This window comes from Haliotis cracherodii, unplaced genomic scaffold (genome assembly GCF_022045235.1).
Source record: "Haliotis cracherodii isolate W230 unplaced genomic scaffold, xgHalCrac1.p SCAF_12, whole genome shotgun sequence".
Lineage (NCBI taxonomy): Eukaryota > Metazoa > Mollusca > Gastropoda > Lepetellida > Haliotidae > Haliotis > Haliotis cracherodii.
The window spans coordinates 14,219,225-14,236,109 of NW_027266267.1; the positions used below are offsets into that span (position 1 = coordinate 14,219,225).

Consider the following 16,885-nt stretch of genomic DNA (forward strand, 5'->3'; position numbering starts at 1 on the left):
CTTGGTAATTATAAAACTTGAAGGCCATCTACATAAAGAACCGTCTTTGTATTCTTACTCTGTTATTGGACAAGTAACACGTGTATTCCTCAGTGTCTAGCCAGTAGCATCGGTTTCTAAAGGCACTGAACATAATTAAATTACCAATTTTAAGTTGTTACCGGAATTATTCGAGTATATGGAGTTACCCAACACGTGGACAATCTGAACACATGCTAACCATGCCTACTAATTAACGTTTTTTGTAGAAAGAAATGAAACCTATTTTGTAATAAGTCACAAATCGGAATGATTATTCGATATAGCTTGGCATACATGTACTGCGTGTGCGTAAGAATTATCGCCTGGGCCTGTGCTACTTATTGTAAAGTTATCTTTGGAATATTGTAAGCTTAATTCAATTTAATTTTTCGGTATTCTTAATCTAGGAGCGCCACGAAGACATTATTAGGTTGTTTCATAATCAATTTATTATTTCTAAAGAAAAATAAATTTGCAAAATACGTATTCTTTTGCAGGTTTCAGCCAACTATATTTGAAAATCACTAAAGTACTAAACTGTAGCCTTGTTATTTGGCAATGAATCAACCCTAATATAAGTCTTCTATCATATCCAGATACATATGTGACACGACGAATGGCCCTATTGTGCGTGTGACTGTTGCGTTTGAATGTGCCATTCGTCTGACTTGGGACAAATCTATCCAAATGTTATATCCAACCTACAGATTACAACCTCCCAACATTGAAGAAGAAATCAGTTTGGCCAACGATACACTGTACTATCAGTAACGCGAACTGCAACAATACTGACTGGTAAAGAGGCATTTTAACGATACAGAAATTCAACGTTATATCAATGTCACAGTGTGAGTTGTGGTTTGGTTGGGTGACATGCGTGTGTGATTTCTTCTGTTAAGACGACTGCCTTAATGATAAAGTAGTCAGAACGTCTGCCCAGAAACTGGAAGGTCTGTGGTTCGATTCCCGCTCGCATCATACCAAAACAAACCGTTAAAAGATGGTATTTGTTGTTACCCTTCTTGGCACACGGCATTAAAAGGACAAAAATGGTCGGATCAGAGTCGGATTTCTGTTTCAGGGTTGGGAATCCATGTTAAAACAAGGTAGAGTATCTCAGTTGGGTGAGGTATCATAATATTGCAGTCCTGGCATCTGGTTACGTGATGACAATACTTGACTTTATACGAATGTATCTTTGTTTACCCTAAACTGAGTGATCAGATTTCCTCATTTGGGTTCAACAACGAATGATGCTTCTCACCAAATAGTAGAAATAGGTTAAAGTCTAAGAAATCTGACACTGATAACACTATTTCAAGCGTAATGTTTCCATTATGTTTATATGATCATCAAAGCGTTCTCTTTATTTAGTGTGAAAATAGGCACTCGTGAAGAGCAACCTCCCCGTGGTGAGTGCTGGGTAATGCTAATAGCTCTTCCCCGTGTGGAACCGGGGTAGAATGTTTCCACAGCATCCCATTGCTGGTCGTAAAAGGCGACCGAATTGGGCAACCTGTTTGCCGTGCGTTGCGCCCCTGTGTCGGTGGAGGAAGAGAGTCTGGTGGTTGAGGGCACTGTAGCCAGGAACAGTGTTCCTTTTGCCCAACACACCACTTTAATTAAACTAACTCACTCACTCACTATTGTGAATATATGTTTATTTGTTATAATAAATATATCAAGTGACAAAGGTGATACATCAATAGACATAAGCATAACCAACACAATGTGACTGAGCTCCTCTAACTTACTGGTCATGGTCAACGTTTGTTTTCTGTAAGTGGCTGACTGTGCTTATATCATCTTACCTTATCTAGCAAACATAAAACAATATAATAAATACTTGGTGTTTTGACTCAAAGGAAAGGAATATAATAGTATATTACTGGAACCGATATCATGATGTCTACCGTCTTCATTATTTATTGCCATGGCCAGGACCTGAAAAGTAAAGAACTGGAGGAAATTAATCATAAAATATGACAGATTTTATATCAACTCACAATAGCATGGAATGCATACGTATCACATTAGAAAAGAAAGCGTATGACCCTGCTGAATGATGTATTACATGTTGAGTAAGTAATAAAGAAATTTTGTTCCACAGATGAATGCGATGCCCTTAAAGTGTTCCTTGTTACTGAACGATGTCATGATATATACATGTACCCACTTCTTTGCTCATGTCCATGGCCAATGGACATTAATTGTACAGAACTAGACGTAATTAAACCTAGAACATGACATATTCATTTCAACGCAATATATCACGAGACGAATATATGAACACTTGTAGTACATTAGAACAGAAAATAGAGCTTATGTTTAATGTTGTTAAATCGTACAAGCCGAGGTTGATCCATAGCAGTGACATATGACTTCAATCAGCGAGAGTGTTTGATGTTTTGGTTACCTTGAGAATGTGTCCCAGTGTTCTGATATGGTGATGCTCTGATGGACTCATAGGTGACAGGGGGAGTCTCTGTCATGCCTTCATAGGTACTTGTATCTGCTGCAGCATCCGCTGAAAATATTTTTTTACATATCTCATCAGCCATCCAGATCATTACTCCCTTCTTACCAGCAACATTATCTGAACTTGAATATTAGAAAAAAAAACAGTATTGAGCAGAAATTCGGCATCTACCTTTTGTATTCTCATAAATCTTCAACTCTGAGTACTGTTGTTTTTCTGATCCCTCCTCCACATGTGAATGCTGTGCTGGACTATTGATCAGATCTGAAACAAATATATGAGAAAACATTGTGAGTATTTTCACTGTCCAACAGATGTAGGCATAAGTGTATGATCAATATACCGAGTTATACCCAATTACCAGTACATACCTAATGATGAATATCCTCTGTTGTCCAGTTCTACGGTGTCAGGATTCGTGGTGCTATAAAATTTACAAGGACGGTTTCTATAAATCCATAATGGAATGGAACCATAAAACTGAGTATGTAAAATATGTTTTTAGTCATCCTGATCTTTATCTTTATCATATCTCATACATATAAATTACACTGTTATGCTTACTGTTGATATTTTGAGTACCTTTTTGGTGATGCATTTCCTGGAAATAATAATAGCACATATAGTATATAGTATATACATTATACTGTCTAATACACATGACACATCACAATAGTAAATGAAAATCCACTGACAAAATGATAAAGTAAACTGCAAATGACTGCATATAGCGAATTTTTTTAAAGTTGTCATTATATAAGTTGTCATATATATATAAATATATATTGACACATTTTAAAGTTGTCATTATATATATATATATATATATATTTTGTAAAGTTGTCATATATATATATATATATATATATATATATATATATATATATATATATATATTGACAACTTTTAAGAAAATTCGCTTGTACTCCTTTTCTGTCAATATGTGTATCTCTCTCTCTCTCTCTCTCTCTCTCTCTCTCTCTCTCTCTCTCTCACTCTCTCTCTCTTATATATATATATATAAATAAAAGGAGTATAAGCATTTTTTTTTAAGTTGTCATTTTATATATACACACACATATATATGTATTGACACACTGACAGAAAAACAGTACAATATATATATATATATATATATATATATATATATATATATATATATATATATATATATATATAATGCAACATTATAAAAAATAATCGCTTGTACTCCTTTTCTGTCAATATGTATTGTTATTTACATTAGGAATAAGACATCCTGACAATATTACTTTCAAACACATTTCTCTATATCATGGATCATCAATTTGAATTTATATCAGTTGACTCTAATTCAACTATATGTACCTTTTTGAACATTTCCGATCCTGTAGCCCCTTCTGTACAGTACGATCAGAATAATTCCCTCAATGAGCAAAGTAAGAAGCATGCCTCCTACTGTGGTTCCTGCAATTACCCCTGTACTCGTACATTCGAGGTTTTGCTGGTCTAGTGGATCTACAATATAAACAAAAACTTACAACATACAGGTACTAATCACTGTATTTAGGAGGAAAGATATTCGTGTCACTGTCTTACTTCCAACACAATACTTGGTGATGAATAGACTTGTGTCTAAGCGATAGTTCGTGCATAGTTTAATTCACGACTTAAACGTTTAAAGGCGATAGACCTGTATATATACTTGTCAACCATACTTTCTCCATTACTTGCTTGATAACGGTGTTACCGAAACGTAATTGTAATAGAGAAGTTGTTCATTCATATATCTTATCCTTACTTAGACTGTCGTTGTTCAAACGTATATTGCTTAAAACACAGCATAACCCGATTCATTCGCTCAAACTCAGACACATATGTTTACTAATGCATAGAATCCTTGAAAACCTTTTTTTTATATAAATAAAAGCGACAAAACTCTTCCATATTTCCCGACTATTTCATGAGCATGTGCACTATCAAAATGTAATGGTGCCGGGTGTTCGCGACAAGGTGAGCCTATCCTGTACCACTGGGTGCACCTATCACAAGGAAAGTTATTCCCCAACTCCAATTTTCATTAATGCTGAACAGAAATAATTACCACGTGATAAGTGATGCTGTACTAATATTTGCACACTGGATACAGGATCACATCCATTTTAAATAATAATATTTCATGTAATTATATAACATGTGATCAGTTACATTAGATATATATTACAATGCACTGTCCACACAAGTATGTATAAATTGGAAATCACTGCGTCAGAAATAAGATGGATTATTTTGGTCGTGATGTGTGACCAAACCTTAAATGCCCCAAACCTACACAAGTCCACATGAGAAATCCATTTAGTGCCGAAGCTGATGGGAATTCAATTATACAGTGTATTTAACAGATACTTAGACAAATTGTGACTCTTCTTGATTGATACATACCACTCTCAGTCGCAGTATCAACAAATACATATTTATTAGAATCCTCATGATAATTTCAGGAATGTAGTCGGAATATGTTTTTTTTACCTGTGTATGCCTAGTCACCTCCACCATCATCACATCATCAGTGTCCTCATAAGGATTATACACAGTCCACTTCCTTCTTGTAAACTGACGATTCTCAAGCAGAGATGTCTGGGGGTGTCCACCTTTGAACTCAGACAGCCACGATAACCACTCCGACGACGTTGTTGATTATCCATATATCTAAACTGGGTAGGTATATGTGGTTGCCCTTACAACAGAAGACTCACCTCCAAACATTATGCTGACTGTGTATGCCACTGACACACCTAAACCATAGTTCACTCTAAGGCTGTAGTCCCCGAAGTCCTGCTGTTGGAGGTTGGTAAGGTGTAGTCTGGCAATGACTGAGATGTCGGAGACAGGGCTAGAGGAACCAGTGAGGTCCTGGCTGCTGTTGGTGGTTCTACTCCAGGTGAATGTAGGAAGGGGGTAGGCCAGGATTGACACAATCGCCATCACATTACCACCCAGTCTAGAGACGTACTTCAGTTGCTGTGACTCATCCAGTCGAGGAGAACCTGGATTAATTTAGTAATCAACATACGTAATGCATCTTGAAGAAATACTAACATGGGAAAAGTAAAACTGAGACCAAATTGACTGTTGGTTATGTGACTGATTAAATTCCTCGAGTGCCAGTTTCAGCAATATAGTCTGAAATAATTACAATAGTATGAATACACAGTGTCATTTAGAAAGTGGTCAAATGTAACAAATGTTATATTTGGGATAAAACTTCTTTAGTAAAGTACATATTAACGTACTGTTATGGGTTGACAGTCATCAACCCATAAAGTACTAGAATCTGTACTTTACTAAGGAAGTGTTATCTCAAACATAATATTTGTTAAATTACAATAGCATTGATTAATCAAGAATCGTTCCGTTTTTCAGTTTGTCTTTGCACTTTTGCAAGATGGCTGACGTTACTTTTAAAAAGCAGGATCACAATATTACAGTTATGTAAGAAAAGACGCACGTTTCCTTCATTAACGTAGACACAGTTAAAACAAAAACTGTAAATAGCGATTATCATAATCTAAGATGCATTTAGAATATCCAAAGATTACATTTGACCAGCAACTCCAGCCTCTGGCTGACAGGTGCCCCGATGTTGTTAGTGGCAGTACAGGAGTAGTTCCCTCTTTGTCTACAGTCTGCTGACTCCAGTCTATATTCTGATGTCAGGGAGTTATCTGCCCTTGTCAACTCCTCAGTTCCATTCAGTAACCTGATGACTGATCCTGGGTTACTATCAATCAGGCATCCCAAGATCAATGGATCAGATTCGTTAACTGTCACTGAGCCATAGTTAGAGTTGGCAGTAAACTTCCTTATGCTCGCTTGGTCTGAAAAAAATGCCCAAATGCGACTTTGACGTGGAGAGCATTGGCTGTTGATTGGATAGGGACTAGGTAAAACAGGAACACCACATATGTACCATTTAGTGCCTCATGAAAGACATAATTTTGCTAATCTGCTTTACAATTGAGAAAGATATCCTTGCTTTAATGCTGCTTTTGTAACAATTAGATGTGTACTGAAACTGCGATTAGTGTCAGTGACTTTTAGAGTCAGTTGATTGGATCAGTACACGAAGGCAGTTTTACTAATACTATAAGAGGCATGTGTTTAATGTATTTTTAATAGTACAGTATGTTATTTGTTTACACGCTGCATAACTGCTGTGTGGTGTCAGGCAACAAACACATTTTGTTGTGCAAATTGTGTGAGTGGCGGGTTCTACCGGTTGGTCAGGACATGCTTACTCGTTTTTGCAAACACATTGTGTCACTGATTTTCAGCGATCCATTCAGATAATTTTCGTCGTCCGCTTTCCTTTTTACACCCAACTGAATCTATTTTGTTAGAAAACCAAGACTGGTTGTTCTCTAGCTTTGACGTTTTGTATGTATGTAAACTTTCTCCTTTTTTCTTTTTTTCACTACATTAAGATTTTCTTGTCTTGAAGGGGGAGAGTTATGTAAAACTAATTTAGTTTAGTTTATGTTTGAACATCCAAAACTGTTTGTTAAAATATATTTGCACAAGCGAATGGTGTTGTTTTTTTAAAGTTGCCATTATAAATATATACTGAACAGCATTGAAAACGCACCAGAAATATTACAAAAACAACTTGATTATTTTTTAGATCATTTACTGATTTCACAACTTAGCCCCGTGCATACCGACTTCTGGGTTTACCTTTGCGTTAAATTTTGGAAACTACTGCAACAATACAGAATATGATATTTTCTGGGATATGTAGGATCAACGTTTATGTAATAAACGATATTGAACTCCTGTATACTGAATAAAAGTGGACAAGTAAGGAAAGCATATATAGGTCATTTTCAAATACATGATCAAATATACAAGTTGCTTTATTAAGCGCCCTGCCCCAACTGGATATTTTCGGCAAGTGACCAGGACAAATTCTTAACATTACACTGTCAATATTTTCCTATGTATAATACACATTTGTCGTGGAAGGAAATTGTGTAGAACTTAATGCATAATAAACACTCAGTCATTGAATTTTGACTTTCTTGTGAGCCTTACCACGGGCATGTGAGCCCCTGAAATGATATGTGAACAAATCCATTTTTGAGGTTAGCTTGTGAGACCAATATTTACAGCGTGTTTTTTCTTTCTGAATGGTGAGCAGTGTACGACAAGATGGGATGACAAAATTTCATCAGCTCTAGCCTTTGATGTCTACATTTCCCAACTTTTAAGGGCTCTCAAACATTATCTGTTTAGGAGGATTAAAACAACCTCTCAAGACTCTTGCTGCAAAGATGTTTGAACGAGGCTACAACATTCAAGACCGCCTCCGTGGTCTAATGGTAGAGCGTCCGCCCGGAGAGCTGTAGGTCTGGGGTTCGATCCCTAGCCGCGTCATATCAAAAGACGTTAAAACGTTACTTGTTGTTAGCCTGTCTGGCGCTCGGCATTAAGGGGCTAAAACAAGGACTGGTCGGCTCGGAATATACTGTGTCTGAGTGGGGTATTCGTGTTAAACTGCGGCATGGTATCTCAGTGTGCTAGCACTATAAATCGGCATCAGTCCGGACTAGTACAAGCAGCCACACACACACATATACGTGCATGCACGTCGCTATATAAGTGCAGTAATCTTGGACGCGACGTTAAACCCCACTTCACCTCACCCTCACCTCAGTAAAGCAACGAGTTTTTTTATGGTCGACATGAACAATTGTATGAAAAGATTATGGACATCAAATTGTGTGTTGCCAATTGAAACTTCATGGATCAACTCTAGTTCGAAATATTGTAGCCTTTTGAAATGAAACCCAAATTGGAGGTTAAACCTTCTGACCTGCATATGCATCAATACAAAGGCAACAAACCCATATCCATATTCATGACAAAAGCATAAATCTATGTACAATCATACCAAATCATTTATACAAAAAAACATCCCTATTATTCGTTTACGCCCAGTGGAATCTGTTTGGGAAGATAATCGAGAATGATCATTGAAATCACGTTGAAATATTTAATTTATGAATCACTATTAAAAGCAATTCAACATCAACATTTATTATCAAAACCACATCGACATTGCATTAAAGTTGAGTGCAGTGAATGTATTATTGGAGTTTTGTCAAAGAAAATAGCTGTGTTTGTGGTAGCAAGAACAAAACAACTGTTGTTATCCTTGAGCGGTCATACCCAGTTGCCTCAGGAGTGCAACTTGAAAGTGTTTGACAGTTTGTCAGACATCATTTAATTCGCATATAGCTTATCTCCCTTCTTTTGACGCTCGTGATGAGGCTTGTGGTTTATTTGGATTGTGAGGGAGTGAACTGCGTTTTGCTCTGCTTTAAACAATGATTTGGCTGTATGATGAAGTGCTAGGAACATGTAAAGCTACATTTTACTGTTCATTCATATTGCAGTCATATTGAATGAATAGATAATTTAAAGTCAATAAGCCGATTCAGCTGATAATGCCAAAGCGGGTGCACCTAAATGTTAAATATAATATATCTGCATAGTAAATACGATTTAAATATATGTATTGTACATACTACTTGTGAACTAGCAAACAATGGAACTGTTGTCCACACTTTACCCAGCACTTGTAATTTAGCATGGCAAACTGCTTGGTATGATAGATAATGCTATTGTAGGTACTGGTGACACTTAAATTTACAAGTAGTAACACAACTACAAATACAGTTTCCTCCGCTTCTGTTTAAACAGAGAGATTGTCAAACCAGGTCATAATCCATTAAAACGAAATACGAAACATGGCTTTGGTACCCTATAAAATCTGTAACAAATTAACATTCAATTTTTGTGACTCACATTGAACGTTCACATTGACCTGGAATGCTGTCGTTCCCTGTTGTTGAGATCCCCCACTTGGTGTCAGCGTGTTGCTGACAGTACAGGTGTAGCTTCCCCCCTGACTCCTGCTGATTCTGCTTCTATCAAGTACAGCCCCAGTACTGACAGTAGAACCACCATAGGTCCAGGTGTAGCTTGTTGTTGGAGGGTTGCCTGGTGTGGTGTAGGTACTACAGTCCATGCTTAGATTAGAGAACTCTGTGACATTCTGCGCTGTCCGAAGTCCAGATATAGAAGGAGCATCTGAAAAATGGAAATTAGAAATCCATATTGACTGCTGTTGAACATTATACATGTACGTTCACTGGTTATTATCCAGTAAAACATGCATGACTCCTAACACTCTTATATAAACTGTTATGGCATGATTTTTTTCAATATACAATTTTTATAATAATAACAATAATATACTCAGTAACAAAAGTTTAGCAACACCGTATTTAAATACACAAAATAAGAAAACTGAACAGAGAAATTGGGTTTTTATTATCTTGACCATTGTGTTGTTTAATGTGACATTCATGAATGTATGACACAGTTGTGACAGTAATAGGAGAGATTAGGAAAAGTCACTCAAAGGACATGGGGGTTTGTTGACCATTTTCACACATGACTGTTGCTATCCCTCAGTAGCGAGTGTGACGCCCACCGGCCTGTTGTACCGCCACACAACGTTAACGCATTCCTCTAATGAGCTTCCTGATCTCACCAAGAGTGATGGTTGCCCATGCTTGTTGGAAGGCAAGGCCAAGGTCACGAATGCTGTTGACGTTAGGATGGTTCCTTCTTAAACGTCTCCCAAGGATACCCCAGGCGTGTTCAATGGGAGCAAGATCTGGAGATCTAGCCGGCCAATCGAGGACGTCAACGTTGTGTTGTTGCAGCAGATTCTGAGTCAGTCGAGCTGTGTGGGGGCGCGCATTGTCTTGTTGGAAGATGATGTCCAGGGTGAGCTCTCATGAACGGTAGAACCACTGGCGTTATCACCTGATCGCAGTACCGTTGGGCAGTCAGGGTGTTGTTCAGCACAATGAGGTCTGTTTTCCCACCCCAGTGGATTCCTCGCCAAACCATTTCACTTCCTCCACCATATCGATCATGTTGAATGACGTGCTAAGGGTCAATTCTCTCTCCACGTCGTCGCCAAACGCGGGCTCTTCCATCCGTAAACCGAAGGCAGAAGCGGGATTCATCTGTGAATAACACTTGTCTCCATTGTGCGTGGCGACATCTTTGGTGGATCCGTGTCCAGGCGACTCGGTCTTGGATGTGGCGTGGCGTTAAGTGGATGCGTCGAAGTTGACATCGAGCCCGCAAACCGGCTGAATGGAGGCGATTACGGATAAGCTGTGCATGTACACGTGTTCCAGTTGTGCGATGAAGTGCCTGAGCAAGTTCTGGTGCACTGTTTAGTCGATTACGTCGTGATGACGTCACAATGTAGCGATCTTCCCCTGCTGTGGTTTTACGGGGTCTACCGCTGCTTTCACCCGTCCCAGTCTGTGCAACACGTGTCTGTAGACGGGAAATTGTGCTGTAATGCACATTAAAGTGTCTCCCAACTTGTCTCAAGCTCATCTCTGCCCTTAACATGCCAATGGCTTTATGTCTGGCATTTTCAGGCATTCCTCTGCGTCGACACATAATTTAAATCGTGTAGCGTCCTGTGTTTTCCTTTCAACAATGAGTGCCACTAACGTTTCATCGAGGTTTTATAGCGATTCATATGACGAGATTCACGGGAGTCCCGATGTGAAGATGTCACTAAAAATCAGCGTAACTTGGTGTGTTGGTGCGATATGTCCTCTCCGTGAAGTCAGTGCATTAGTCCGTTTCTGATATTTTCTCATTTTCAAATAATGCTCAAGATTTGGGTGTTGCTAAACTTTTGTTACTGAGTGTAATAAAATCGTATTTAGACAATTTATACAATAAGAACAACAAACAAGTTTACTTTCGGGACAAGGCGTCGCAATTACTCACACTGTACATCCACATTGACTGAGGCCGAGTCAGATCCCCCACTGTTGCTGGCAGTACAGGTGTAGTTTCCTCCCTGACTCCTGCTGATGCTGCTTCTATCAAGTACAGTCCCAGTACTGACAGTAGAACCACAACAGGTCCAGGTGTAGCTTGTTGTTGGAGGGTCGCCTGGTGTGGTGTAGGTACTACAGTCTATCCTGAGACGGGATGACTCGATCACTGTGTAGGAGGGAGGCAGGCCAGATATTGATGGAACAGCTGAAAGAACATGGTGTAGGTACTACAGTCTATTCTAAGACGGGATGTTTCGATAAGACGGCAGGACAGATATTGATGGAACAGCTGAAAGAACATGGTGTAGGTACTACAGTCTACACTGAGACGGGATGACTCGATCACTGTGTAGATGGGAGGCAGGCCAGATATTGAGGGGCCAGCTGAAAGAACATGGTGTAGGTACTACAGTCTATTCTAAGACGGGATGTTTCGATAAGACGGCAGGACAGATATTGATGGAACAGCTGAAAGAACATGGTGTAGGTACTACAGTCTATTCTAAGACGGGATGTTTCGATAAGACGGCAGGACAGATATTGATGGAACAGCTGAAAGAACATGGTGTAGGTACTACAGTCTACACTGAGACGGGATGACTCGATCACTGTGTAGATGGGAGGCAGGCCAGATATTGAGGGGCCAGCTGAAAGAACATGGTGTAGGTACTACAGTCTATCCTGAGACGGGGTGACTCAATCACTGTGTAGGTGGGAGGCAGGCCAGATATTGAGGGGCCAGCTGAAAGAACATGGTGTAGGTACTACAGTCTATACTGAGACGGGATGATTCGATCACTGTGTAGGTGGGAAGCAGGCCAGATATTGATGGAACAACTGAAAGAACATGGTGTAGGTACTACAGTCTATACTGAGACGGGATGACACGATCACTGTGTAGGTGGGAAGCAGGCCAGATATTGATGGAACAACTGAAAGAACATGGTGTAGGTACTACAGTCTATACTGAGACGGGATGACACGATCACTGTGTAGGTGGGAAGCAGGCCAGATATTGATGGAACAACTGAAAGAACATGGTGTAGGTGTTACAGTCTATCCTGAGACGGGATGATTCGATTGGACGGTAGGCCAGATATTGCTTGGACATCTGTTTGTTCGAATATTCATTTCATATGTTGTGTCTCATATGAATACAGCTCGTGCAGTTCCCACAACAATTTAACGGTTCTTTCACTTGATGGTATACAATAATTACTGTTTACACATCACATGATACTTAAAGACATAAATTTGAGCTTTTGTTTTGCGATAAATGTCACACATATTCCTAATAATGATTCATAACAAATGACGCTGATCATATTTGGTATTGTAAAGAGAATGCTGAAGAATTTATGAACGAATCAATTAATTACAGGTGAGAAATAGCTATAGAATGATTTTTTTTTATACTATATCAACTATTTAGGGCGATATTTACATACTCATATAAGTCATTTGACGGAATCACTATGTGTATTATCGAACATGTTCTAGGTGTTATAGGTGGAATACTGCTAACCCAGCTCGTTTTAATGATTTACATAGTGTATTTGGTATTACATCATCCCCAATATATTGTTTTAAATGATGCATTTTACACGACCCACATAGTGTGCATTTAATCATTATATTTTAATATCAGAGAAAATTGTAAGATAAACTACACTAGAAATATGCGATAAAAGCAAAAACAGATTGGAGATACAGAGTTTTGATATAGTGAAAAATAAAGGAATAAGAGGAGCACAAAAAGTAATCATACGTGGGAACATACAGAATAACAAAACACATAACATGTGAAGTACACATAAAACACTACATAAGTAAAACATACTTCCTGAATAAAGGAATAAGTGAGTTTGGTGTGGCGCCACTTCGATCAGTTCTGTATTTCTTTCTTGGTGAAACTTAATATAACACCGATTCCGATTCGATACCTAGATCAACAGATCGCGATCACAGCTCAACAGTTAAATGGCACATGCGTGACAGCTTCCAAAACGTTTCTTAATGCTATCTTAAATATAACATATTATGAACCCTTGGTTAAGACTAATGAACCTAAACTCATATTTTTATGCAGTTGTTCTTTCAAGTATTATATTGGTAAAGATATGATCATTCAGAATCAATAACACAGAGTCACACAAATTTTTATGCTCTGTATAACTGTTTTCATAATAGTGTGTTATTTTTATTCCCTAAGGTAGAAAAATGTGGAAAATGTAACGTATTACACTAGTTGAGTGAGTGAGTTTGATTTTACGCCGCTTTTAGCAATATTTCAGCAATATCACGGCGGGGTATACCAGATACGGGCTTCACACATTGTACCCGGGTCGGGTCTTCGGCGTGACGAGCAAACGCTTTAACCACTAGGCTACCCGACCGCCCCTACACTAGTTGAAGCTACCACCCTCGTCTTGGAAAGGGGCGGTAAGGTAGCTTATTGGTTAAAGCGTTCGCTCGTCACGCGGGAGACCCTGGTTCAATTCTCAACATGAGCAAAATGTGTGAAGCCCATTTATGGTGTTCCCCACCGTGATATATCTTAAAGCGGCATCAGACCATACTCACTCTCACTCGCCTTTGAAATATTCATGTGTTCAAGCAAATTCGTGAAACAGTGTGAACATTTAAAATTCGGAAGGCAGGCCTTCTCGAAATTATTGATATTTTTATTTGTCTAATTGGAAACATAGACACCAACATTTCCCCATTCATTCAGGCATTTGTTTTAGAAAAGAAGCGACTAACGGGATCGGGTGACCAGGGTCGCTGACTTGTCATCGTATCCTGTATCGATGTTCATGATGTCAGTCACTGGATTGTCCGTTCCAGACTTGATCCTTTACAGACCATCGTCATATAGCTGGAATATTGCTGAATGCGGCATTTTACACACACACACACACACACACACACACACACACACACACACGTACATTCATAATAACAAACTTGCATACAGCACAACAAAGGCAATTACATCCATGTGTCTGGAAATCCTGGCATAACTGGAGGTCACCCATTGACTCTTCTATCCATAATAATGTCCATTATATACTTACACAACACAGAGGCAGTGACACTCACTTGTCCAGTATCTGACAGTCCACTCACTTCACACCTGTATGTCCCGGCATAGCTGGATGTCACGTGACTGGCAGGCAGCTGGATGTCCAGGGAGGAGGTGTAGTCACCAACAAACTCGCCCTTGTTCTGCCAGGAGTCCAAGAACACAGCTGTCTGAGCAGTCACTGATCCAGTGGCTATGTTCACAGCAGAGAGGCCCTCCCCCATCCTCCATGTGTACCCAGTCACAACATCCCCTGGTGTCACAGTGTAGTTGCATCTCAGTGTCAGAGCCTGCTGGTTGGGTATCCCTGTACCTCCTGACCCCGATACTGTCACTGCTCCCTCAACACCTGGAAATAAACACGCAAAACACGGAACATACTCACATAGGACTGTCCCTGATGTCACTCTAAAGATGATGCAAAATGCAATTTGGGCTGCACGCTGCTTTAATCAGTATTTCAGTTATTTCAAGGCTTCCTAGATCTCTGTGTGACAAGTCTCTGACGCACACGGGTATGGTGCTGACAAATCAAGTAAGAGCTAAGCCGGTTTATCTACAGCTTTCAATCTTGTCCTTTTAACAGCTGAAAAACATTTCCATGACTCATATATATTCTGTGATAATGGGAATTAGAACATCACAGCTGCAATCTTTCCTCATTAATAGTATGTTACACCGTACAATGTGTACGTGACATCAGATGTAAGATAAGAATTATATACAGAAAGACATGCTAATTGCTAATACTTGTGTAGTGTTTCTTTTAATCTTAAGCTTGACATACGTTTCATGAGGCTAACTGCAAGCAAAATCGTTGATGCGCTAGGAAGGGACGCCATTGACAGCAGTGTTCTGAAAAGGTAACACATCTTTTGCTAGAGAACAATACACATTCTCATCTGGAGAGTTACACATTTAGTTATGATCTGATACGTTCTAACCTGTAACTTTGCTTGTGCGTATTAATGAGTTATCTTCATAGCTTCTTTATGTAGCAGTTATCTTTTATGTTATGAAAGTGTAAAGTAAGCAGGTCTGCATCCTTTGATGATGGGTTCGAATCCAAAATTCATTCTCTTTATGATTTTTGTTTTCTCAGAACCATACCTTCGTTCGTGGTGTTTAAGTGGTACATGTTTCATATCAACATCACGTCAGATATTTCCACTCGAAGCTGACATGCCTTGATACTACTGAAAATCTGTTTAAAGCTGGTTGATCCCGACACTCGAACTCAATAAAATATATAAACTTAAATTAGGAGAAGAGTGGCTAGTTTGTTTTATTTCATGACATATTTGCATATATAGTTTCAGTCTGGAATCCTGTGTGAAAGATAAATGTACCTTATGATATCCACGCATCTAAGTATTGCTGAACGGATCAAGTGTATGAGTAGCTGATCGCCACCAACAACTTAAACGATAACGAAAATCGTTGACAGAGCGGGTCTCCGCACCTGGAACATTGTTCACTCGGGACCGGTGTGAGTTCCGTCACGCGATTACTGTAATTTTGTACCATTTCGACCTATTTCAACCCACAACAAAAACATTGACTGCAGTCGTCTTAAACTTTACCCCTGAGTCTTGTGTTACATCGTCCTTACTGATCTACCCATAGAGTTACTGACTCAAGTGACAGATCAATATTAGTTATTTATAGTACCTTCTTATCTGTGCGTTTGTTAAACGTTAGTTAAACTAAGAAAAAATATATCTGTTTGGAGCATGACCAAATACATTGTCTCACCTTTGTGTCAGGGCTGTCCCTCCTCGAATACGTTTTCCTATACCTGGGTTGTCAGGTGAGACCTCATAATGTGTAGTTTACTTCCTGGTTTATAAATACACCCGAGTTAACACTGAGACCACAACTCGCGTCGCAGCTTAAGTGAATAGGTAACACAACAAGTATAGTATCATTTGTTGAACACAGTGATCGAGATGAGGATCCAGTATGTTACTGGTGAAGTTTTTTTTTCCGGATGTGTTTGTATCAGTCAATCAATCAGTTTATTGTTGCTAAGGCCATAGGATCCATGTCACACACACACACACACACACACACACACACACACACACACAGACAGAGAGTTATCTGACATTGCATTTGCAATATATATATATATGACGACAAATCAAATATATTCTCAAGTATTTTTCAATTAATTTTTAACATTATAAAGTGGGCTTGGTTGTTTTTTATGACTTTACAATGGTTAGGTGCATCGGTGTACAGAGGACACACAAGACAAACGTGCTTTTCGTTTTCTAGACATACATTCACCTTCATTACCTTCAGAACACCAAATGTGTCATATCCACTTCTAAATTTTAACTAGGCCTTTCTGTAATTCAGTACATTAATGTT

The 16,885-nt window shown here is 38.9% G+C and overlaps 1 protein-coding gene across 1 annotated transcript; it reads right to left on the reverse strand.

The window, feature by feature from the left end:
* Positions 1–1,901: 1,901 nt before the first annotated feature.
* LOC139458192 (cell adhesion molecule CEACAM2-like) lies at positions 1,902–16,314 on the reverse strand. The gene is made up of 13 exons (XM_071239526.1): positions 16,265–16,314; positions 15,297–15,364; positions 14,502–14,858; positions 11,372–11,629; positions 9,347–9,631; positions 6,079–6,357; positions 5,236–5,526; positions 3,848–3,997; positions 3,083–3,101; positions 2,872–2,924; positions 2,672–2,764; positions 2,438–2,548; positions 1,902–1,965 (listed from the first exon to the last, which is right to left on the reverse strand). The coding sequence occupies exons 2-13, from the start codon at positions 15,349–15,351 to the stop codon at positions 1,943–1,945; spliced, it is 1,974 nt and encodes a 657-aa protein (XP_071095627.1). The 5' UTR covers positions 15,352–15,364; positions 16,265–16,314; the 3' UTR covers positions 1,902–1,942.
* Between the last annotated feature and the right edge of the window lie 571 nt (positions 16,315–16,885).